Raw genomic sequence first — 27,005 nt, 5'->3', positions numbered from 1 at the left:
CCAAATCTAGCCATGCATATTTCCCCCCCTAAGATCTAGCCACAATATAAACTATTAAGCTTTGGGAAGCACAATATTTCAAGGATTTAATTAGACTGGAAGCAAATGTATGTTAGAAATACGTATTTTTCCTATATGCATGAGGTTTGCTAATATTTTATAAATCTGCTTCAGTGTATTTCATATGCTTTAAGCTCATATTGAAATCATATTTATAGTTATGAAATTAGATTACTCAAATATTTTTTTGTATATATATTTTCAGGTTAAGTTAATGCCTCCAGCGCCAAATGATGATATTGCTACTCTGAATGAATTAACAGATAGTAGTCTCCTTTATGAAATTCAGAAGCGTTTCAACAACAATCAAATATATGTGAGTGACTTTGAAGCTTTCTAGAGATAATTGGCTTTCAAAACCTCTACACTAAAGGGAAAAAAATGAAAATGTTAGCTTAAATACAGCAACATCTACAAACAAAATGCTTTTTCTTTCACAATGTAAAAAGCACTACATTATAACTAGGAATTTTCCAATAGGCACAGTTCAGATATAATCATGAGTTTAATTCACCCAAACAATAGATTTACAAAATAGTTTTGATAAAATCATTTCACTGAGTTGTAATAAATAAAATGCATGTCTCTAAAATATAACCTTTTCCCTCGAACACAATGCAACAGAAGAGGGCAGCTTAAAAAAGTTGATAGAACCCTCCGTCTGAACCATTTTAGTCTGAACCTTTCTTCCAAATTGTGCAGTGTGAGGGTAATCTTATAACATATTGTCTAGGTGTAGAGGTCAAATAGGTGTTTATTTGTAACCTATTTTAGAAATTGTAGCATGCATATAAATGTCATATTAAAATCATGGTAGTAATTTGCAGCTTAGCGCTTAATGTCTACTTTCCTGTTGATTGTCTCAGGCACTGACAGAAAAGTTGACATTAAAAAAAAACATAAGCATGCTGCAGTATACATCAGCCTCTTACCCCCAACACACTACCTCTTCCTGCCCAGACCAAACATATCCCAGTTGTCTAGCAGCACCCACCCTGATCTCATATACCCAACCCCTCCTGTTCTCTAAACATTATAAAAATGTCCTGATGTTATAGTGAACCTCCAGCCCCTTCCCCACTTCACAATTCACAAAAAATCCCTGGTACTATAGCAGGCCCTCACCCACCCCAAGCCTAACCTACCTGTCCCCATACCTCAAAGGTAGGGTTACCATATGGCTCCAGAAAAAGGAGGACACATTGATTCAGTCCAGGTTTTGCTTCCATTGAAAGCAATGAAAATAAAACCCAGACTGGCTCAATCTGTCCTCCTTTTTCTGGAGCCATATGGTAACCCTAGGCAGGAGCAATATCTACTTGTTCCTACTTCTGGGTGCCACCATCTCCAAAATGGCAGTGCCCCACCCTGCCTATCCTGAGAGTTATTGGGTGGGGTTTTAGTTTCTCCCTTATATGGTAGACAGGCCCTACCTGGTACTTCCCAGGATGCAAAGGAGAAGTGATCCACACACCTTCCACAAAAGAAATCAAGAGAAAACTGCAAGGGTGAAAGTGGGAATGTTCTGAATAACCAAGGTAAACAGCTGATTAAGAGTGTTCAAAAGTTTACTGGTAAAGGTGAACTGACTCAAATAAACCCAACATGGGCCGTGTTTCAGCTAAAATGTATCCGTCAGGGGGTCGTAAAAGGGCAGATCAATCAGCTTCACAGAATCATAAGACATGTAGAACAATTGAGTTCTTGAAGTGATGATACAACTTAAGTGAAGAATCGCGCATCTACTGGCATTGTAAGTCGTCAGAGCAGCCCATGATCCAAAGCCACTAAAGCCACAGTCAACATTTTAAACAAGATACACACCTTAATATTCAATTATGGATATCCTGAAAGCCTAACTGGCTGGAGATCCCCCAGGACAGATTTGGGAACCATTGACTTATACAATTGAAGCTATCTGTTCAGAAGGGTAGACATTTGAATGTTAACTAGTATAATATTAAAATGAATAGTGATATTTTTCCATCATTTTGAGGTTTCTGTGTTGCTTATTAAGAATATTCTACAAACATAAAGATAATTTTAATGATGTTTATTTCAATTCATTCATTGTTTTCTACTTTCTAGACGTATGTTGGTAACATACTGGTGCTTGTAAATCCATATAAGGAACTGCCAATCTATTCACCTATGGTAAGCATTTTCATTTCAATCTATTTACTTTAGCCAGGACTTTTTTTGAGGGGGTATTTGGGGGTACTGAGTACCGGCACCTTTTCCATTGTCTGCTAAAATTGACCCATGGAACACAAGTTTTAATGAAAGAGCTCAGGCTCTACACACCAATTCTGGCTTGTCATAGATTCTATGAGTGATTGTAGGGGACATGGCTATTGTGGGGTGGATCCCTCAGTGATCACCCCACCCCTGAAGGGTGGCCTAGCATTTGAGTACCGGCACCTTTTTTGCTAGAAAGAACGCATTGACTTTCGCTCGTACTTAGAAAAATAGGGATCAATAATCAACCCATGGTTGTCAGCATTGACACTGAATATCCAAGTCAGTATTGAAACTTAGAAGTTACCTGGACACTGGCCGGTATTCAGAGTGGTGCAAGGGTACCTTAACTGATGAAGCTAGGAAAACCTTTTTGCTGTCCTAACTTTGCAACCTTTCTACTAAAAAGTGCTAGAATCAGGGCTTAGTGCATTTTAACACAGGACTTTCCTGTATACTAGGCTAGATTTAAGGCTACAGTTTGCAATGGTTGTTTTTCTTTTTCTTTTATTTTTGAAAGTTCTGTGCTAATTTGTCTATTAGTGTACAGGACCTTCAAAAAATAAATGCAGAAGAACTTGTCATCTCTTGTTTAGGAGATGCACCCTCCGAAAAATATTTTAAAAATAGTTAATTTTTAATATGCAGTTAATGTGTGAAAAAGGGGAGAATTCCACAAAATGCTTTAATGAGTTTTGTGGTAGCCCATTTCCCCATGCTCAACACACATTAAGGGGTAGATTCTATAAATGGCTGAACTACCCGCTAAGCGCTATTCTATAAGCAGTTCCTAAAGTTAGGTGTGTTTTATAGAATAGCATTCAAGTCCCGGGGTTTGCACTTAAATTTAGGTGTGTCCATTTACAAATACCTTATTCTATAATTGCATGTATAACCAAAAAACACACCCATGATCTGCTCTGAACTGCCCATGACCCTCCCATTTCTGTGCCCCCTTTTTCGGCATTAAATTTAATCAGTGCCAGTAATTGCTTGTTAAAAAGTCAAGTATTGGCACTAATTGGCATGTTATTCAATTAAATTGCATGCACAAATTTGCCATTTTTGATGACATTTATAGAATTAAGGGATAAGGGCTTAACTTATAGGATCTTTTACTAAAGGTTAGCACAAACTATCTGCCACAGGATCCATTTTATTCCTATGGGCCCTGCTGTAGATAACTTGCGCTAATCTTTAGTGAAAGACCCCCAAAGCCAGCAGACTGAATGTCACCGCTAACTATGCTAGCTCCATCAATGGATCACTCCAGCACTAACTGGACACAGTGCCATGTCAGTTAGAGCCAATACTCAGTGGTATTGCCCAGTTAAATGCCACTGAACATCGATGGTCAGCCTACGCAACATGGTTTAAATGGGCAAGAATCTCTCCTGCCTGATTTAATCGCATTGAATATCAACCCTATAGTTTATTTAAAATTTCAAGTCACTCTTCTTAAGATAGAACAGAGGTTAGTTGCACCATAATATAAGTAAAAAAAATCAATTACCAGTATAAATACATAATTTAAAAAATCCAAAGAATACCATTCAAAACAAGGGATTGAATATCAAAGGGAAAAATACAGTATAAGGGTGAAGTAGTTTTGTGCATGAAAGAATAGCAGAACTTGGGGTGATTATATCTGATGGTCTTAAGGTAGCCAAGTGGGTAGAAAATGCGGCAGCAAAAGCTAGAAGGATGCTTGGGTATATAGGGAGAGGAACTGCTGGCAGGAAAAAGGATAATGCTTCTGTATAGGTCTCTGGTCAGATCTCATTTGGAGTACTATGTACAAGTCTGGAAACTGCATCTTCAAAAAATAGAAATGGGATGGAGTCAGTCCAGAGGGCGGCTACTAAAATGGTTAGTAGTCTTCATCATAAAGCGTATGGGGACAGTTTCAAGATCTCTGTATGTGCACTTTGCAAGAAAGGCAGAAGATATGAGAGACATTTAGGTGGGAAGAGATCAATGTGGGCTACTGTTAAGTCAGGCTATTTTACCACAATTCAGGTTATTTTAGCTCAGGGGATCATTGCATAAAATGAGACCCTGTGCTAAAATTATCCAACTTGTGGTAAAATAACCCGACTTAACACCCAAGTTGATAACATCCCTCCTTAAATACCTCCATGGCATAAATGCACAGGAGGTGAATCTCTTTCAATGGCAAAGGGTGTGCTTTTCTTTCAGGCACCCACCCTTTGGAATACATTACCTTACTAAGTCCAGTCTGAGTTTCTTACAAAAATTTCAGAGTGGGCCGGAAAACCCATCTATTTACTCTGGCATTTTTTAGGCATTAGGTGCAGGCTGGGAATCAGTGAGGCGATCCAATGGCTATATTTAATCTAATACCTTCTTTTTTTATCTGAGTTATTTCTTTTTTCTTTTTTTCTTTCTTAAGCTGATTGTAAACTTAAATTCAATTCAAATCAGGTCTTATATACCGCTAATATCCCCTGTTTAGAGTTCAGTGTGGTTTACATCATTTGTGGGACAGAAGTTGGTACAATGTTATAAGTAGGACATTGGGTGAATACAGTCTTGTTGGTTAAACCACTTTGGTGTCCTTTTACTAGGGTGTGCTAAACAGATTTAGTTCACACTAACAATTAACAAGAACTAAATGCTATGCAGCCTATCATATTCCTATTGGCTGCATGGCATTTAGCGCATGCTAATTGTTAGCATGCGCTAAATCCATTAGTGAACCTTAGTAAAAGGGCCCCTTTGTTATTTAATTATGAGAAGTGGTATAGCAAGTTCTCTAAAAAACATAAACATAATATAAGAGTAACTCATCTTAGGACAGTCCATCTGATGGCTCTCACTCAAGGCCCTTCAAAAATATTTATTTTTTTCTTTCACTGAAGGAGTAGCTTCTTTCAGTGGGAAAGGATTTCCCTTCAAGGCCCAAGCATAGATTTCAACTTCAAAAGAAATTGTCGCAGATGGATGTTTAGCAGCCCTGCGCTGTTCCAAACAACGCTCTAAAAATAGCACTGGAACAGAGCGGGGCTATACCACCCCTATGATCAGTGATGCATGCAAATTTAAGCATGCTATTACCTGTGATCATGGAGCAAAAGTGCGAGAGGATTGTGCCCGGACCTGTCAAACACAGGCTCCCCTCCAACTACAAGGCCCTGGTGGCCTAGTGCCCCCCCCCTCAAGCCCCCACACCACCCCAGGACAGCGACATGGGGGCTGGAGGTCCTTACAATCTGATTGAAATTCTGTTTTTAGAGGTAGAACAAAGGTTCAGTTTTACCTACAGGTACTTTTTCTGCATATATGTAAGCAGGCTATGGATATATTTTGTATACTCATATACATTTTTTGAAGTATCCATTTTTAGCAGTAAGGAATTAGCCCATAGGTCTGGTGGTTTGGCCATGATTTAGTATGTTAGATGTGTCATCTGGAATGCATGTTAATTAGATTTGCCCGCAGGGGACTCTAACCTGTTAATGGGACACTGATGAAAGAGTGGTGTAAGATAAATTATTAAGAAGTCTATGACCTGCCTTCCTTTCTCTCTATTCTACTGAATATGTTAGTACTGTTTTGAGATCTTGCCAGGTACTTGTGTCCTGGATTAGACACTGTTGGAAACAGGATACTGGGCTTGATGGACCTTCGGTCTGTCCCAGTATGGCAATACTTATGTACTTATGTAATCCTATTTACTATAAAAATATAAATGCAAATTAAACCAGGAGACTTGAAAACTACATTTTGGACTAAATTCTATATATGGCACTGAAAAATAGGTGCCAATAAAATTAGCAGTAAGCACTATTCTAGAAACAGCGCCGGGATCCCAAATTGGGCGCAAAGATTTACACCAACAAAATCTAGGTGTAAGTTCTCACTCCTAAATTAGGCGTGGATTTCCCTTTCTCTGTAACACTGCATGCAAATTCTAGGAACACCCCTGATCCGCCCATGACCCTCCCACCGCTGCGTGCCCTTTTCGGATACATGTATGAAATTTATGCGCCAATTCTGGATCCTAACGATGCATGCACAAATTTAAATTAATGTCAATAAGTGTCAATAATTGATTATTACTGCCTATTTAGTGGTGCTAATTAGCTCACTTATCAATTAAATGGCATGTGCAAATTGAGCATGCACCATATATAGAATTAGGGTGTTTATGTATGTAACCCCCCATTATAATGGGGATTACTAAGTGTCATCATGAGGGTTCTGAGTTGTGGGTGGTAAAAGATCCAGCCCAAGGGGGTGGGTTCCAGGGTAAGTTGCAGAGGAAAATGTTTCTAGTTATTGAGTGACAGTAGGCGAGGAATTAGAGTTAGTAAATGTTAGTGATGGGGAGTGCACAAGGTCTTTGGTTGCATGTACCCCTGCCGGGACCCTTGGAAGAGAGGGGGAGCCCTGGATGGGTTCAAGAAACTAAGGCTGAACAAAGAGGTGGTTTCTGCTCATTCTAGCATTAATCATGAGAAGGTGGAGTGCTCCAGGTGGGAAGTAGGGGATCCCAGCCTGGGAGCAGGAACAATGAAGAGCTGTTCCGAGTCTAAGGTGGTAGCCCAGAGAGGTATGTCTTTGGAGGAAAGGAGTGGACAGACCAGGGGGTCTGGTCCAAAGAGGACAATCTGCTTGTTGCACAAGTGCTGCAGGCACAGCTTTAGATTGTTTCACCCAGAAGGGATGGGTATGGACAGGAGGAGCTGTAAATATGTATATACTGTAGGATTATAAATTGCCTTTGAGAAAATACACCATATCCCTAAATTGCTTTGGATTATAATTTGCATCTGACATTAAGTGGATTATACATTGGCTGTTTGCTTCAAGGAAAAATTGAACTGCCTATTGCAGAAGTTCAGTAAAGTTTGGTTATTTTTGCATAACTCTTTGGACTGGAGTCTTTTCTTTAATTGAGAGTGGAATTTATTTGCTCCCGGTCTGGTAAAGGAAAAAAGATCAGAGAGCGAATGAGAAAAAAAAGCCTAGATCAACATCCTATGGCCTTCAGGATTTTTATCCAGCCCTGGGTTATGCTCAGCTCATTGTGTGTGACTAATAAAGCTGCAGTGCATAAAGGTGATGAACGGTCAAAACCATGACAGTCCATCACTGGCAAGTAATTACATAGCATGTATCAGAGTTGGGAAGTGAAGAATGAGAACAGGGTGAGGGGAGGGAGCAAGGTGGATACCTGTGTATATTTTGAAAGGATTGGCCATACAGATGTCCTTGCAGATCAGAGGGGCAGCCAAGTGGTCAGTGTAGTGGACTTTAAATAATGGCATACAGGTACAATTCCCACCATAACTCCTTTATTTTGAAATGTGAGCCCTCCATGAACAGAATAAAAGGTGCCGGAGCCGATATTCAGTCAGGAGGAGACAGCTCGCATAAGTACCGCGGTTGGCGCTGACCCCAAATATTCAATGTTGGGCCATTTCCGGTGAATCATCCGAGGGTTTTTTTTTTTAGCTGGCACTACTTACCCAGCTATGTGAATATTCAGTTCTGGCTGGTTAAGTTAATAGTGGGCAAAGATAGGACTGCAGTATGTTTGAAATCAGCGTTCGCTAACTGCATGTGGAGAAGGTATGTCTGGGAATGGAGAGTTGGCATTTCTGTCCTAATCAGTTAGCCTAGCTACATTATCACATGCTAACTGATTAACACAGGATTACCGTGTGACCCTTACCGCCTACAAAATAGGTGTTGGTAAATGCTAGCGCAGTCATTTTTTGAAAGGCTGCTTGCTAATGGCGACATTAGCACATGGTCATTAATGGAAAAATGGAAAATCAGCTGTTTTACTGCTGTAGTTAAAATGGCCTTAGTGCATAGGAAGAACCCACATAAGGTAATCTAAGGTCACTTTATACCGCAGCTTATTAAAAAGTCCCCAGTGTGGCTTTATGAGATACTGAAGAAATAGCACTTAAATAGAAGGCACAGAGCTGGTGTAAATGTTAGGATATAAAGTGAACACAACTGCATGTATTTTATGAACTATTTGTGTAACGCATGACTACAACCGTGCCCACTCAAACTTCACCACTGAACATGCCTACTGCATAATTATGCACCAGCTTACACCATGCATACATTTAGGCATGACCTAATTTTATGAAAGTACTTTTACATGCATAAATCAGCATTTTGTAGGCAAAAATGGTTTATAAAAGTATCCTTGCGGTGTATTCTTGTTGAAACATTAGGTCAGGATGTGGATTGGTGTGGCTTTGCTCTGCCACTTCAACTAATGTCCATTCTGTTTTAGGTCAGCCAGCTTTATCTCAGCAGCTCTGGAAAGCTCTGTGCATCCCTCCCTCCACATGTTTTTGCTTGTGCAGAGCGAGCACATCATATGCTTTTCCGAGAGCGGAGGCCCCAGTGCTTTATCCTCAGGTAAAGAATTCTCTCTGCTATATGATTTATGAAATGTACTGCTAGTAAAATTTTTCTCTAGGGATCTCAGAAGCCAGATTATTGATTTGTACTTATACATTCATCAGTTTCTAATAGTCCTGAATGTCACATGCATTAAAATGGAACCATCCGGAAATGACTATATGTATTTATGTAAAATGCTAATAAGCTGAGTTTTGCAATTAAAGGAATGGTAATTCACCTGAATATGTAAATAGCAGTGGCACATGTTAAGGACTTTCAAATTGGAAACATCTGAAGTTCCGCTATTATTTTATAACAGGATCTCCCGATGTAGAACCTGTTCTAAAATATATGGAGAAATGGACATTTATGCACTGGTTATGTGTGGTATGAACATCCAGTGTAGAAAGATACATGCATAAAAACATCACTGGGTTGAAATGGGTATCATAAAACTTTTCTTTTCAAGTATGATTTTAACATAAGCAATGTATCCTTTTCATTTGGAAATGTCACTAAGAAGGTGGCCCTCTCAACAAAATTATCTTGGGAGGTTTCCAGAATATCAGGAGATTTTATATATCAAACTCCTCATCTTCTTGCTCATTCACTACACACATTTTTGAGATACAAAGTAACGATTAACTAAGGCACTATTCTGAATAGATTTCAGCTGATACCAACCTAGACAGAGGAAAATGTTTTTTTTAAAAAAACAACAAGGAAATGGGCTTTTTAATTATTGCCCAGCTTGTGTTCAGGTAAGAATTTGCACATTATGGAACAATAAATGCAGTTTTACTCATGCTCTCAGATTCTATTAAGGCCATCCAAATTTGGGCACGGATCCCAGATCTGTACACAATCTAATTAGTTAATGAATCATTAACAATTCAATTATTGAGGTTAATTGGCACTAGTTAGGACTTAATCGTGGGTCTGTTTATGCCAGGGGTTTCTAACCCAATCCTTGGTGCACACCCAGACAATTGAGGTTTTCAGGGTATCCGGGAAACCCCGACTAGTTGGGTGTGCCCCAAGGACTGGATTGAAAACCTCTGGTCTATGCATTATTCTGTATCACTGCCAACTTGTCTCATGCATGACTCAAAAGGGGGCATGGCCATGGGAGGAGAATGGGTGGGTCAGGGGCATTCCTGCCATTGGTTGCATGCCAGCATTCATTCAAGACTTCAGCAGGCATAGGTCCTCATGCCCAAAGTTGGGTGTGGGAATTTGCACTACAAGTCATCAAAAATTTCATGCACCCAATTTTTGTGCACAATGTAATTGAATAACAAGCCAATCAATGCCAATAATTGGCTTTTTAACAAGCAATTATTGGTATTAATTGGAATCAATTAAGATATGCGCACAGACATTTAGGAATGTGATCCATGCCTAAATTTTAAGAACGTCCCAACAAGGGGGTATAGAAATGGGAAGATCATGGTCGGTTCAGGACAGATCATGGGCACGGTTTTGGGTTACATGCACAATTATAGAATAAGGGTGTTCTGCATGTAAATTTAGGTGGGGGAAAGGGAAATGGGACTTGATATACCACCTTTCTGAGGTTTTTGCAACTACATTCAAAGCGGTTTACATATATTCAGGTACTTATTTTGTATCAAGGGCAATGGGGGGTTAAGTGACTTGCCCAGAGTCACAAGGAGCTGCAGTGGGAATTGAACTCAGTTCCCCAGGATCAAAGTCCATTCAGGAATTAGCACCACATTTTCGTTGGCACAAATAGATGCACCTAAATTTACGTGTGACCCCCCAGGACATAAGCACTATTCTATACACTGCGCCTAACCTTTTCTTCAGTGGCGGTTTTTTTTTTTTAGGTGCAATTTATAGAATTCAAGCCTTAGCACTATTCTATAAAGGCTGCTTAGCACTAGGCAACCTTTATAAAATTCGCATTTAGCATGGTTCTGAACGTCACCATTTATTGAACCCGGCCCATGGTGTCTTTGAGGTGTTCTCAGATTGGGAATAGGACAAGGAAGGCAAGCACCCCCACACAAAGTTGAGAATTTTGCTATGATTGTTACAGCTAACACTGATATCAATGCAGAAAGTCGCACAGTACAGTCTCTCAAAGATGTCTAAGCATGCAGCTGCTACCTTGAACTTAACACTGAGCCATGCAGAAATCAAAATAAGTGCAAATTTCATGTGCCCATATCTTGTGGGCTAGTTGGGAGAAATCCTGCTGGGCACCTGCTCTCAAAAGTTCAGTGATAAGTATGGTTTTTTGTGTTCATGACTGAAGAAAACAAAAAGCACACATCTGCAGCTGCTGTTCTGTGCATATAAAAATATTAACCTCGCAAAGAATTTTTTGTAAGGCTGGTATTTATACTTAGAACAATGGCTACAGATGTGTTGCCAGCTCTTTTGTTTTTGTTTGGGCATGCCCATATTATGGCTGCTACCTCCTGTCTATCTTTTAAAGTTGCAGAGACTTGTTCTGGCTGTAGAAAAAGAAAACCAAGGCATTCAAATGACAAAAAAAGGGGGCATGAAATCCATTAAACCAACCATTCCACAATGCCCTGGTCCTGGCAAAGAATTTCCCACGTTGTGCACATAGCAAAAGCCACCACATCAAAACCAGGCATTGCAGAGGAATACTTCATGGCCTTGTTACTATTCATTTTAGTTCAGTGTGTGGCCATGTGCACCATGTGAGTTAACTCCCACTCTCAACAACTCTATGTATTATGCTTTCAGTAACATGTGTATACTTCCTACAGTACCCATGTGGTTAGCATCATGGTAGATTTCTACATTAACACCCCCTAACCCCCCCTCCCCGGGTAAAAGCTACCTTGTATCACATTGTGTAGTTTATTTGCCATGAAACACCTAGCCACCTGCCTAGGGCTACCCCATGGCTATTTAGAGGGTCTATTCCCAGCACAGCTCAGGTCCACCTGCACCTGCCGCTTGTCCTCTACACTAGCACCCTCCTCCCACCAACTGGGTCCAAACTGCCTCTGGGCAAGTTTCCTGCTCTCATATTATCCCCAGTGATTCCTAGGTTACTGGGGCCACACTTCCAGTGGTCCCACAGTTCCTAGAAAGCACCAGGGCTTTTTTTGAGGTGGTACTTGGGGGTACTGAGTACCGGCACCTTTTCCATTGTCTGTTAAAATTGACCCATGATCCTCATTTTAATGAACAATCTCAGGCTCTTCACACCAATTCTGCCATGTCATAGATTCTGTGACTGGTTGCAGGGGGCCTGGCTATTGTGGGGTGGGTCTCTCAGTGATCACCCCACCCCTGAAGGGTGGCCTGACAATTGAGTACCAGCACCTTTTTCGCTAGAAAAAACACACTGGAAAGCACCCACAGACCCAACACACAAACCACCAGGATTCTTAGTTAGAGGCAATAAACTAAAAATGTGTATTGTCATGAAAAATTAGAACAATGAACAGAAAAGGTACAATTCAGCAAACAGTAACAGATAACTAAATATGGATCAATTATAAAACTATCTAAACATTTAGCCACTACCTGAATAGTGCCTGGGGAGATGAGGAACATATAGCTGCTCACAGGTTATCAAATATAACTGTTCACAGGGTCTCAGCAAAGAGATCTTTCTCTCTTTTCTTTCTTGCTAAGAATGTGTCAAAACAAAGTTCATCCTATATGAATTGAGCTCCTGGGCCAATCAGGGCCCACAGCAAGAAGTTTTAAAAAGAGCTGACCATATCACTGCAGGTTTAACTAAAGAGGAAACCAAACTAGAGAAATACACGTCAAGAAATAATACAGTTTTACATGTTTAAAAACTTTTTTGTCACATTATTTACTCCTTGATGACTAAGTGTGACAAGTTCCAGTAAGGAGACATGGAAAAGACAACTTAACTGAAGTATTGAGATCATTGCTACTAACATAGCAAGAGGAGCTGTTCCTTTAATTCAGATGTGGGGTCCCAGAGTAGAAGCCAGAAGATTGCTGGCTCAAGTTCCAAGAATCTAAGTTTCAAACTTAATCTCTGGGATTACAGAATGCATAGCAAGTGTGGAACTGTTCACATACAGTATGTGACAATAGAAGGTCAAACTCTAAACTAGCACCTAACAGTGTCTCATGGCTAATTTTCAAAAATAATTATGTGTATTGTAGCTAGATCAACCAAGTGCCCTTCAGCCACTTATTTACAGATATGACAAAAAAAGTCCAAAATAAAATGAAACTCCACATTAAAAACAAACACCTGATGTGGCCACATTTTGCTTAATAAGGCTGCCTCAGGGGTCAATGAACAAGATGGTGTTGGGTGTAGATGTGATGGTGTGAGGTCCTGGAGTACTTCAGTGAGATCTGCCAGATGAATTCAACCCCAATGAGAAAACAAAAGGACATTCCCACTGTGGACGGTGTCTGTGTTCCCGCTGGTTAACAAACACCTATGTGGTGCCCATGTTGGAAGCAAGTGTTCCGAAAGAGGCATATTGTGCTGCAGAACTTGTGCTATTAAAAGAGCCTAATTTCTTATTCAGTCCTGAGCAACAAAACCTGATATCCCACAACACCCGAAAGTGATGTTTATATGACTAGAACTATGTCAGAAGGTGTCTCAGCTCCAAGCCTGAAAAGCAAGAAAAAAATCATTGGAGGTGCTCCCTTCTTTGGATGGAACTAGCTGCTTTCCTGCTCCAGCTCCTGCTCTTGGTGGGGTAAGTGAGGAGATTTTGAGGACTGGAGGTATGATTAAGGAAACAGTGGGACCTGTTGTGATTACTTTAGATGAATCTTCTAGTACAGCTTTAAAGCCTATATCTAGGATAAAAAAATTCTGATGAGACCATCTGCACAAGTTTAATGAGAAGTTTTAATTGCATCAAAACTAAGTTATAGGACATTGTGTGGAATTTGGAAGGCATGGAGAATATCTGGACCTTGTAAAGTAGCAACTTGATGTTCTTCAGAGTTATAAGGTGGTCCTGATTAATGACCAAAAAATGTGGTAAACTATCCTGCTTATAATCGAACGAGAAAAACGCCCAAGTTCCGACCTAAATCGGGAGATGGACGTTTATCTCACAAAAACGAATAACGCGGTATAATCGAAAGCCGAACTTGGACGTTTTCAACTGCACTCCATCGCGGAAGCATATAAAGTTGATGGGGGCGTGTCGGAGGCGTGGTGAAGGCGGGACTGGGGCATGGTTATCACCCGAACAGAGAAGGGCGCCTTTCGCCGATAATGGAAAAAAGTATGCGTTTGTAGCTAGAATTTAGAGCACTTTTCCTGGACCCTGTTTTTTCACGAATAAGGCCCCAAAAAGTGCCCTAAATGACCAGATTACCCCCAGAGGGAATCGGGGATGACCTCCCCTGACTTCCCCAGTGGTCACAAACCCCCTCCCACCACAAAAAATGATGTTTCACAACTTTTTATTTTCACCATCAAATGTCATACCCACCTCCCTGGCAGCAGTGTGCAGGTCCCTGGAGCAGTTGTTAGGGGGTGCAGTGGACTTCAGGCAGGTGGACCCAGGCCCATCCCCCCCTACCTGTTACAATTGTGCTGCTTAATGCTTATTAGTCGTCCAACCCCCCAAACCCACTGTACCCACATGTAGGTGCCCCCCTTCACCCCTTAGGGCTATAGTAATGGTGTAGACTTGTGGGCAGTGAGTTTTGAGGGGGATTTGGGGGGCTCAACACACAAGGGAAGGGTGCTATGCACCTGGGAGCTCTTTTACCTTTTTTTTTTTTTTTTGTAAAAGTGCCCCCTAGGGTGGCCGGTTGGTGTCCTGGCATGTGAGGGGGACCAGTGCACTACGAATCCTGGCCCCTCCCACGAACAAATGCCTTGGATTTATTCGTTTTTGAGCTGGGCACTTTCATTTTCCATTATCGCTGAAAAACAAAAACACCCAGCTCACAAATTGTCGAATAAAACATGGACGTCTATTTTTTTCGAAAATACGGTTCGGTCCACCCCTTCACGGACCCGTTCTCGGAGATAAACACCCATGGAGATAGACGTTTTCATTCGATTATGCCCCTCCACATTGGACACATTAAAGAACCAGATAAGGAGACAATCTGAGATTTGTGGGCTTTTCTAAGTTACCTTTAGTATTGCCAGTTGATATGCATGTGAAGATTTTATTGGGGATCTTTCAAATTCATCCTCTTTTATCACAAACTTATTTAGTTAGATCTGATGGACAGCTTGGGAGCAGAAACCAACAGTCTGAACAATTGGTGGACAGTTTGGACATGGCAAATATTTTTTAGAACACTCTCAACAAGTGGTTCTCTCCCATCAAACTTTGATTATCATCTTTGTTCTTGATAGCAATTGGGTGTTGAGGTTATGTTTTTATTATTGTGATGCTTTCTTTTTGGATGAGCGTATATTTATATTTCCTGATTTCAGTGTTGTGTAAAGTTTTTGTAACTATGCACCTTGCACCTAATGATTGTGGCTATTGGAGCAAATGTTTCTTTCAGTTTCCTTAGAAATGCTGTATAAAATTTGAAGATAATAGTTTTTTTTAACCCAATGTAATTGAGTTTTATCAATACTAGGGCTAATCCAAAGGATCCACCAATGTAGAGCCTTTTATAAAATACAAACAGGAATGAACATGTATGTTCTGGCTACATGCAGCAGGAGCAGCCATTTTATAACTTTCAACATCCAAAACATCAATGGGGGCAATATCTCAAAATACACATCTATGTGCTGGCACTTACATGAGTATTGTTGATATTTCAGAACATAGACATTTTGACAGATAAATGTGTATGTCTGCCTTTTCAGAAATCTACATGTCTAAGCACAAAGCCAACAATTATGCAGCACCTCTGATTACAGGGGGTAAAAAAAAAACAACAACACTGGCCTAAATAAGCATTTTTATATATCGTAGACATGTCCATGGGCACCCATAAATCCTATACTTGCTGAGATGTTGATCTCAGCAAGTACAGATGTGCATTCTCCTTCTGAAATGGGGAATGCACATCATTTTTTGGCCCTTCCCTAGCCCTGCACAAAGCACATTTAAACCATATGCACATTCGTCCAAGATACTTGTGGAGATGCCAGCATTTACACATGTAAATAGTGAATAGGGTTCTAAAATAAGGGCCTTAATCTTGGAATATCGGCCAGCATTCACATAATTTGTCAACTACTCCTTTAGCCCTCCGATCCCCCTCCCCCCTGAAACAGCCCTCTCCTCCCCCAGCCCACAACATCAAAAACTCTCCTTGCACCTCCACCCCGAAAACGCCCTACTTGGAATGTCTCCTCCCCCCAACATGACAAATAGTTTTCAAGAAATTTTAATATTAATAGTAAGCATGTTTAAAATAGGCAAAGAAGTTATTGGGATGAGCCAGTGATGAAGACTAAAAGGGAACCTAAAAAGGAAAGAGTTTTAAGTGGGACTTGAATACAGCCAGAGAGGGAAGGGACAGAGAGCACCAAATGAAGAAGGCAAAAAGTACAGCAAGGAGGAAAGCACGCAGTCAGAACTTGGTGTGGGGGGTAGAAGGACACAATTAAGGAAAGCCTGGAATTAATCTAGCCATAGAGTTGGTTTAAATGCTTATGATTAAATAACATATGGAACTTTGTAAGTCTAAGTGCTTCGAAAATGAGCCCCATAGTATTCTATAAGCTGTGTGCTTAAGTGTGAGTCCTTTCCGCATTCTGTCCAGACTCCACCCTTGGGTGCACCTACCTGTCAAGTACACACTATGTAAGATACACCTCAATTTACAGAATATCAGTTAGCCAGATTTTTGGCATTTCCATGCATATGTTCACATGTACACATGTAGATACTGGTATTCTAATCATTTACATACATATTTGGTGCATAACTGTTGGTGCCCACTTTGTAAAAGTACCCTCATTTTGTATGTGAACTGTGACTTCTACCCATTTCATTTTCTAGAGGAGAAAGTGGTTCTGGAAAGACTGAAGCTAGCAAGCACATTGTGAAGCACCTGGCAAGCCGATTCGGTTCCAGCACATTTTCATTTTATTCAAAAATAAAACATGTAAGTATGTTCCAACACAGCTTTACAACCATATGATTTATATTTATTTAAACCTAAATGAAATAGATTAAAGAGCAGACTGCTTATTCTCTGAACAATCAGGCACTAAACTGAGAAACCCTTTTACTAAGGCATTTTGTGAGTGTAGAAGCGTTAACCAGTTAGCGTGTTTGCATTAGTATGTCCTGACTAGCTAACATGAAGTTAATGCAGGAGCACTTACCACTTCCTAAATAAGAGGCATTGAGGGCTCTCACAATAAAGGGTCCTTTTACTAAGGCGTGCCGAAAAATGGCCTGCACTAGTGTAGGCACATGTTGTGGATGCACGCAGGTCCATTTTTCAATGGGTGTGCGGCAAAATAAAAATTGGCGTGCATCCATTTTGGGTCTGAGATCTTACCGCCACCCATTGACATAGCGGTAAGGTCTCATGCGTTAACCGTGAGGTAATCATCAGCATACGTACACTGCCGATTACCGCCCGGTTAGCTCCACGCGCCAGAAAATAAAAAATGTTTTCTGGCACAAGTATTGGACACGCGTAAAGATTAGAATTACCACCCGTAGCATGCGGTGGCCGGGTGGTACTTCTAATTTGACGTGCGTACAACATGCATAGGCACCTACTCACCTTAGTAAAGAGGACCCTAACTTTTTCCAAGTACCGCACACATTAGTACACTACTTGAAAAACAATATTTTAAAAACTCTTCAATTGTGCCGCATTAAATTGTGTGCGTGGGAAAGTCCCGCATTAGGACACATTAAAAACAAATTTCAGCACGCTTTAATAAAAGGGCCCCTGAATTCTAAACTGCTGCAATCAAAATTAGAGACCAGAATTTGTTGATAACATATTTTTGGATATACAACAATAGAATATGCCTAGTTGATATCCTTGCACCTAAAACTACGCGTCTCTATGTACATAAATGAAAATGTAAAGTAAATCCCTGTGCGTAGATTTATGTACACTGGGCCATATTCTATAACTATGCACATAAATTTTAGAATGCCAATGAAATACCTATTTCTCAGTCCATAACCACACCCCTTTTGAACTGCGCACATTAGAATTTAGGCACAGTTCATTACAGAATATGCTTAGGGCTAGGTTTACGAAGCAGCACTATGGGTACGTTAGCATTTTTAACGTGCGTAAATGGTGTACGTGCGTTAAACACTAATGCACCCATAGAAATGTATAGGTGCATTAACATTTAACACACCTTAAATTTGCAGGCGTGTTAAAAATGCTAACGCACCTTAGTAAACATACTCCTTAGTGAGCTGTGCATGTAAATTCTAATTATTTCTAATTAGTGCTCATTATTGCTTGTTAAATGCTGTTATCAATGCTGACTAGCTTGATAAGCCAATGTACTTTGTTATAGAACTTTTAACACATGACTAACCAGAACTATTTCAAATAGCCTTCCATATAACACTACAATTTTAGGGGTCATTTTACTAAGATGCGGTAAGCACTAATGTGTGTTTACTGCAGGTTAAAATGCAGTAATGCAGGACGTGCTCAGGCGTCTTACAGTAATTTCAGGATTGGCATGTGCTACCCATAGTAAATGATGGCAGTCCATCCAGTCTGCCTTACAGTCACACATCAAGTCATGATTTTTATATATATATAAATCATGACTTGATGTGTGACTGTAAGGCAGACTGGATGGACTGCCATATATATATATACATGTGTGTGTGTGTGTTTTTAACCTGTATGACTGTCTCTTCGTGTTTAAGTGTACAGAGCTGCGTACATCTAGTAGCGCTATAGAAATGATAAGTAGTAGTAGTAGTATGTTAGATACATGGTGATGTTTACAAGAAAATGACTGGCAAAAATTGCTGGCATTTTAAACTTTTGCTAATTCAATCATTTTTCCATCTACACAAACTGTAGTTAGGTAGTTGGGAACCACTTGTTTTCTTTCACATGAGAAAATATCTTTGGAAGACTTGAAACAAACAAAAAACAAGATCACTAAACCAAACAAAATAAAGTAGGCATGACTGTGGGAAAAAAAACTACTTCAGAGATCAGAGGGCAACCCAGCTTAATCCTAGGGGAGGGAGAAGATTGTGTTTTCACCAAGACCTAGCATTATATATCAAAGGTTTCATCAGTACTCATTCTAAGTTACAGGATTAGTATTAATATAGTGCAGTTCTTATGTGATATATAAGAAAATAATGAGAGGTGACTTAGTTGAAGAAAAAGTAATAGGTTGGATGGTAGCAGTGCAGAGCAAGAGAGCATCTGAACGTCATCCCTAGCACATGGAGCCAGTGCCATCTGGAGATATGCATAGCCAAAAATTGTTCATTTTTGTATTTACTGAATTATTCCTGATTTTCAGGTGTGTTTTTTGTTTCTTTCACACATTTGTGTTTAATGCATTCATTGAATGTACACTAGAACTTTTTATGTGTGCAAATCCATTAGTTGCAGTTAATTCATAGGTATAGATGCATACAATTGAACTGTACAACTAAGATCTTTAGACACACAAAGAGCCAAATGTTCACTGTAGAATGCAAATACCTACTGTCTACTTCCACCCTCTTTGCTACTAAAGAAGCCACCACCGCTGGCCTCTGCGTGTAGCAGAAGCAGCCACTCCTCTCTCTTCATGCCATCCGCCTCACCGCTGTACCTGCCAAGCCTGGAAGCATTTTTTTAACTCACAGACCCACACTGCCTTGCTGCTGACCTCATGATGCATGAGATCAGCAGCCTGGTAATTCTGTCCCTTGAATTTGGGAAATTCCTGTGGGAATTCAAAGTTGCTATGACACAAAAAGCTCTTGGGTAGACCACGTGGCTTGAAATGGGAGAAACTCTCATAGATGATGATTTAAAAAAGTATACGTTATTTAAACCAAGAAGAATTAAAATGAATTCAAAGGAAGTCTTAGGGAAGGAGAATATGGAGAAGACCTGTCTGACAGAGGGACAAGTGAAGTTAAATTAATTCAATCTTTTGAAGACCACATACTGGATAATGATGCCAAGAGTAACATATAATTTAGAATGTGAAATATAATTATACAAAGAAAGCAAGGTAAAATGTTATTTTATAAATACTTGCAATACTTTTAAAAATAAATTAACTAATAGAGCCATCATTTCACTGATAAAATTGAAATAACTTTCTCATTCATTTGATTTCTGACATGTTGTACCGATAAAATGATGGCTCTATTAGTTTATTATACTTATATCAATCATGGCGCTCATGAAAGGAAATAGGCAAATAAGCCCAATATAATGGACTTTACCTAGTCACAGGAGAAAGGTAATTTTGAGAGGAACTCTACAGTTCATAACCAGGAGAGCTCTGTGGGTAGGACAAGGAGCCAGTCCCTGGAGATAGGGAAATCTCCTACTCAGAGAAAATAAATGACTGCTGTTTTCCTGAAAGAAAGGGAATAGAGAGGAAATAGTGAGTTCCCCTAGAAGCATATAACCTAAACTTTAGAGCCAGGAAATGGGGGCTAGCAGGCTGATTGATGATGTGCCTGACTTCAATCAGTACAGCCTGGGGAAAGGAATGGTAATATTACCAGGATTTAGCTCCTGATGAATTCATAGGAGAAGGTAATGGAATAAATACACATTTTTCATAAGATAATGCAAGATTAAGAAGGCACAGTGAAGGTTTGCCTCCCTACCTACCTTTTTATCTCTCCATGTACCCTAAGAGAGGAAACCCTATGAAGGAGAGAGCAAGCCAGGCCTGAAAGACTGTATACAGAATTAAAGAACAGCTGGCTAGTTTCTATATATGGCGCCAGGAAATTCTGCACAGAAAAAAATACACTTAGCTGTATTCTGAAAAGTACGTCTAAACTTTATAGACTATGGTTAAATTTCCACACATATATAGTATAACAACGAGCGACCATTTAAGCCATGTTTTAGTTGGCGTAAATCTCGATGCCTAAATTAGGTGCAAAGCGGGGGTACTCTATAACAACGTGCATAGATTTTAGTAACACCCACACCCTGCCTATGGCCATGCTCCTTTTTCAACTATGCAACTTAGAATTTAGGCACACCACATTACGGAATACATTTAGCGAGTTGTGCCCGTAATTCATAATGCCAATTAATGCTGACACTCTCTTGTTAGTATCCAATTTATGGTGCTGATTAGCTAGTTAACCAATTAAGTTACGTGTAATGTTATAGAATACGCTTCAATTTCCATGCAGAAATTAAGGTGCCGTATATAGAATCCCGGAGATAATGATTTAAATATGTCTTTGTACAAGACACAGAGGCATTTCTTGTCTTTTTCTTTTGGCTGCAATATGTATATCAGTGTAGTATAAAGGACTCAGTCTGCTGCATAATAGTCATTGGCTACGTAGTTGGACTTCAGAGTTTAAAAGCAGTCAAGCTAAATCTAAAGAGATATTTATCTTTTTTCTTTGTGCTTTTTCACTACACTTGGGATGCAAGACTCAAGGAAAGGTTGTTGAATAAAGTGTATCAGCTACAGAGTTGTACTCCTAAGTTGTAAGGCAGTTGTGCCAAAGTAAAGGAATAGTATCTCTTTTCTGCAACTGGAATATCATACTGTGATGGAGTGTGCAGGAAGTTAACAGTTTCCTTTTCAAAAATGCTCCTTCACAGAGTCACATTAAATGCTGCTGTGGCGTAGCCACAGGTGGGCCTGGGTGGGCTAGGGCACACCCACTTAGGGCTCAGGACCACCCAACAGTAGCACATGTTTAGCGGTAGCTGGTGGGGATCCCAAGCTGCACCAGCTGAAGAGTTCCCCCTGATGGTAACGAAAATGCTACTCTCCATGATACTGGCAACTGCGCATGCTCAGTTTTCAGCACATGCCTGCTGCAGACTGCCAAGGTGGAGAGAAGCATTTTCCCACCAGCTGAGATCTTTTTTTAGTGGGAGGGGGAGAACACTTGGTGCCCACCCATTTCTTGCCTAGGCCCACCCAAAATCTGCTGTCTGGCTACGCCCCTGAAATGCTGCAGTACAGAATAAAAAGGACATAGCTCAATGAAGGCACAGCAGGGAGCACGTAGTTCAGGCAGCCAGATAAAAACTATGAGCACATTCAGATCAGGGAGACTCAAAGAAGACAAGAGCATATGCAACTCAGCATATGCCTTCACTGCATATCTGTAAGCAGCAGAAACTTAACTGAGGTAGGACAAGTTTTACCTTGAAACATTATGAAATTCTAATCCTCGAGGCCAAGATAGAGCCAGTCCTGGCCTTGACTAACCTTGAAGACAAAGGTTAATGCACTCTGAAAGTGTGGAGCCCTGTCAGGGACGGGCCTGCAAGAAGTTAATAATTGCATTCCAAGAGATTTTTATTCTTAAATTTATCAGTCTATGAAAGGAACAGGTTTTAACATTCTTTTGAAAATAAAGTACTTTGTTTATTTTCACCCCTCTGAATGGTTGTGTCTGTTGAGGCTTTGTGTGCACACCCTCGCTCACACTGCTGCATATACTGTGTGTTGGAAAATGACTCTTCCTGCAAGGTGCGGGCTGCAGGATTGAAGAGCCTATCCTGTTTAAAATACATTTCTCCTTTTTCATTAATAGTATAAAGTTGACTAAATTGTAAATTCTTCTGGTGGAGAGATGCTTGTAGTTATATTTACCTTTGAGGGTTAGCAGACATTGTTTCTGACTTACTTGAACATCTGTCTATGGACATCCCTTCCCCAAGTGAGAGCTTGACCAATGGCGTTGCTAGGGGGGGCTGACACCCGGGGTGGATCGCCAATGCGCCACCCCCCCCGGGTGCAGCGCCCCCCGGGTGCAACGTGACCCCCCCCCCGGCGAAACACGACTATCCCCTCTCCCCTTACTCTGCTATCCCAATCCCTGGTGGTCTAGAGGTACCTCTTCGGGGCAGGAAAGAGCCCCCTCTTTCCTGCCTGGAGCTGCTAGCTGCCCTGCATCCTCCTGTCCTGTGGTGAGTCCGGCTCTCAGCGTTTCAAAATGGCCGCCGAGAGTTGAAACAGCCTCGCGAGACTTCAACTCTCGGTGGCCATTTTGAAACACCAAGAGCCGGACTCACCACAGGACAGGAGGATGCAGGGCAGCTAGCAGCTCCGGGCAGGAAAGAGGGGGCTCTTTCCTGCCCCGAAGAGGTACCTCTAGACCACCAGGGATTGGGATAGCAGAGTAAGGGGAGGGGAGGGGAGGGGAAGGAGAGATGACAGGGGGGAGGTGAGGGCATGGAAGGGGCGAGAGAGGGGACGAAAAAGGGGCAGCTCCCCCCAGCAAAACGACACCCCCCCCCCCCCCCCCCCCGGTGCATCTCTCAGCAACGCTCGTTCCTTGCTCCCTCTGCCCTGTTACAGGAAATAACCCGTTCCGGGGCCAGAGGGAGCAGAGAATGAGAGTTGCCGACAGACGCGCGGCACCCCCCCAGCGGCGTGCACCCGGGGCGGACTGCCCCCACCGCCCCCCCCCCCTTAGTACGCCACTGAGCTTGACTACAACAATGGTGCTTAAGAACTTACATCAGGCCAAAATACAAATGGAGTAATATCTTCGCTGGCGGCCAGCAAATGTCTAGCTGCACTACCTTTTTTTTTTCTGCAGATGAGCAGAGTATCAGACTGAAAATCCCTATATTTGGCCCACTGATGCTAACCATATTATGAAGAGGCAGAATAAGAGTGATGCTGAGAAGTTATACAGATATCAGTAATATTCAGCTGCTGCCTGGATAACTACCCATTTCGTTTAGATCAGAATACCATATATGGGGGTGGAGCATGGGCAGGAAATAGGCATGGCTCCCAATTACATATATACCTTTCAGAATGCTATAATCTATGTTCTAAATCTACAATAGAGAGCACCTTCCTGCCTGAACCCCTTGGCCAATCAGCACACTCCAGAGCCTGACCAATCCTCTAACACTTTTTTTTTTGTAACTCCCTTATTTCTCCAAGTCCATCAATGCCCTTAACCCTTTAACCACCCCTACCTCTCCTCCTCTCCTCTCCTTTCCCACACAGAGTTATTTATCCCATCTCCTATACACAAGGGGCAAATGCTATTGGCCTCACTTCTGAAACAGCGAGCCAACCATATATATCAGCAGAATACAATCACATGCTATAAAGTTCAAAGATCTGCTTTTTCATTAGCAGCCTTTTAACAATATGGGCTTATCTTTTCTGCATCTTGAATCAGAGTTCAGTATTCTAATCACTATTCAAATGAATAATAATAAGTCTGAAGCTTTGAAGCAGTCAGAGTCATGCTGTATTCTCACACTTAAAAGTCCAAAATATTGAAGTGAACTTGAGCTATAACATTAAAAATAATGGAGTGAATATTCAGCCAGTGGCGGTCAGCGTATTTTGGCCACTGCTGGCATTATGCTGGGATATTCCAGGCACCAGCATTGAATATTCAGCAATGGGTGGCTGGCATCACTTATCCGATTAAGTGCAGAATCCAGACAAAGATAGGTCTGTGTTTCATGGGTTCCTATTTGTTCAGTTAACTTATGCAGTTGGCACCATCTAATCCGTTGGATGTGCCTTCCTTTTGTGTAATACGTCTTGAGGAGAATCGGACATCTATTTTTTATGTTGCAGGACCTAAAAAATGGAACAATCTACCAATGAAAATTCGCTCCTTGAAGTACTTGAAGGAATTTAAAGTTGCTTTAAAAACTTTTTGTTTGGTCAGGTCTTCAGTTTAAGTGAATGATTTCCATGAACTGACTAGGAACCTTTAGACTATAGTAATTATTCTGGTTGCTGTGCTTTCCTGTCATGAATGGAATTCCTATGTTTGTTTATTTGTATACTCTAATTGGTTTTATACCTATGTAAACCGTTCTGTTTTGCAGCTGCAATAAGACACGGTATATAAATTAACATAAATAAATAAATAAAAATAAATAAATTACTAGTTTTGACCATTTTGGGCCAGATTCTGTATATAGCACCAGAAAAATTGGTACATAATCTAGGCGTCTTCTATAAATTTCACTTAGATTTAGGTGCAGGATACAGAATATGCCTAGTGGCCAAGACAGCGCCTAACCCTAGGCACATTCACTTACGCCAAGTAAAACTTGGTGTAAATAGCGGCACCTAACTTATGCACGGAGCAGAAGTATTCCATATCCCTACACATAGTTTTTCAGAATGCCTACAGCCCACCCATTCCACACTCATGACCATGCCCTCTTTTTGGCAGCATGCATTAGAATTTACGCGCACGACGTTACAGAATATGATTAGTGAGTTGTGCACAGAAATTCTAACTATTGCCAATTTGTGCTGATAATTTCTTGTTAACGTCTAATTATAAGCACTGATTAGCTTGTTTACCAATTAAGTTATGTGTATTGTTATGGAATATGCTTCGATTTCTGCACAGAAATATCAGTGTGCTATATAGAATCTGGGGGATTATGCTTATTTTATAGTTTGTATATTTTGTGTTATATATCATGAATTGTGTATGTTGGTTATAATCCATCTAGAATTCCAAAGATAGTGCAGAATAGAAATTTTGGAAATACAATTAATTAAATAAATTAAAAAAAACAGAGGCTATCGGTTTAACAGTTAGTGCTGACATTCATCAACATTATCTGTTTAAGTGCCACTGAATATCAGTGGATAGCCCCATGCAAGTGATTTAGCCAGGCAGGTGGTTAAATTGCTTTGAATATCAACCCTAAAACCTTTTGCATTTCTATGATGATGTCATTTGATAGACGTCCCACCCTACTGTAGTAAACATAACTTTAAATTTTTTGTTACAGGTAAATTGTATTTTGGAAGCTTTTGGGCATGCTAAGACAACCCTCAATGATATGTCCAGTCGTTTTATAAAATTCTTTGAGCTGCAGTTCTGTGAAAGAAAAAAATCTTTAACTGGAGGTAAGCGTAAGTGCCAAGATTTAAGACCTCAAATCAACCACAAGAGGGCAGAAGAGCACAAGCAGATGGAAATGGACAGCACAATATTACATTCTTAGCTCAGAGGCACCTAATAGTTTATCCTAGTTTAACCATTTAAGTGCTGAGAAAATGTGATTTGTTATAGCATTGTTATTGTGTTGCATAGAAAGGTCACCCAAAACAATAAGCTATTTTAAATTGTATTTTCCAGAAAGGATATTAAGTAACATAATTTCTGTCTTAGCACACTAAGGGCCCTGTTTACTAAGGTGCGCTAGCGTTTTTAGCGCGTGCACAAAATTAGCGTGCGCTAACTGTGTAGGTGCCCATAATATTCCTATGGGTGCCTACACAGTTAGCGCGTCCTAATGATTAGCGAGCACTAAAAGCACTAACGTGCCTCTAGCGCGGCTTAGTAAAAGGGGCCATAAGACTAATGTGTTGAATTAATCTCTGAAATGTTTATATTCAAGACAAAGTACAAAACATATATGTAGAAATTCTATAATGAGGTTATCTACATTTAGGCACCACACAGGCTTGTAAATCTTTAGAATAATGGGATATGCCCATGCAAGTGGGCATATAGTTGCATACATGCAAAACATCCACCTAAGTGCCATTCTGCAAAAATGTGATACAGGTGGACATATGCATAGGTAAGGAGAAGAGTAATGCATTTGATCTACTGCCTTTCTGTGGTACAACCAAAGTAGATTTTACATACTATCCCCTGGATTCTCTAGATGGTGCTCAAAATTGTGTGCAATTTAATTAAATTATGAACCAATTAGCACCAATAATTGGGTGCTAATTGGCAACAAAATTTACACGTGCATCTTACTGTATGCAGGTACTTCCTCTGTCTCTAGTGGGCTCAGAATCTAAGTTTTGTACCTGTAGCAATGGAGGATTAGTGACTTGGGTCACAAAGAGCTGCAGTGGGACCCAAACCCATTTCCCATGGTTCTCAGCCCACTGCACTAACCATTAGGATTGTGATTCCCAAACCTAGTCCTGGAGGCACCCCAGGCTGTCAGGTTTTCAGGATATCCACAATTAATATTCATGAGAGAGATCTGCATGCACTGCCTCCACTGCATGCAAATCTCTCTCATGAATATTCATTTTGGATATCCTGAAAACCTGACTGACTGGGGATCCTCCCCCCCCCCCCCCCCCGCCCTGAATAGGTTTGGGAACCACTGCATTAGACAGATTTTTTGCAGAGTGTGGGGGAAGAACATAGGAAGATATTCTATATACGGCGCCTAAAAAGTCTGGGCAGAAAACATTTCTA

The 27,005-nt window shown here is 40.6% G+C and overlaps 1 protein-coding gene across 1 annotated transcript in view; it reads left to right on the top strand.

The window, feature by feature from the left end:
• MYO16 (myosin XVI) overlaps nucleotides 1-27,005 on the top strand; it is a 481,895-nt gene that overhangs the window by 116,725 nt on the left and 338,165 nt on the right. Inside the window, exons 10-14 of the mRNA XM_030202479.1 lie at nucleotides 266-376; nucleotides 2,149-2,214; nucleotides 8,582-8,709; nucleotides 16,650-16,755; nucleotides 25,567-25,684. Of these exons, the coding sequence (XP_030058339.1) occupies nucleotides 266-376; nucleotides 2,149-2,214; nucleotides 8,582-8,709; nucleotides 16,650-16,755; nucleotides 25,567-25,684 (529 nt within the window). The remainder of the gene's footprint in view (nucleotides 1-265; nucleotides 377-2,148; nucleotides 2,215-8,581; nucleotides 8,710-16,649; nucleotides 16,756-25,566; nucleotides 25,685-27,005) is intronic.

The sequence above is a fragment of the Microcaecilia unicolor genome, chromosome 4, assembly GCF_901765095.1.
Source record: "Microcaecilia unicolor chromosome 4, aMicUni1.1, whole genome shotgun sequence".
NCBI lineage: Eukaryota > Metazoa > Chordata > Amphibia > Gymnophiona > Siphonopidae > Microcaecilia > Microcaecilia unicolor.
The sequence above is the reverse complement of the archived record's forward strand: the minus strand, read 5'-3'. Positions and strand labels throughout refer to the sequence as shown.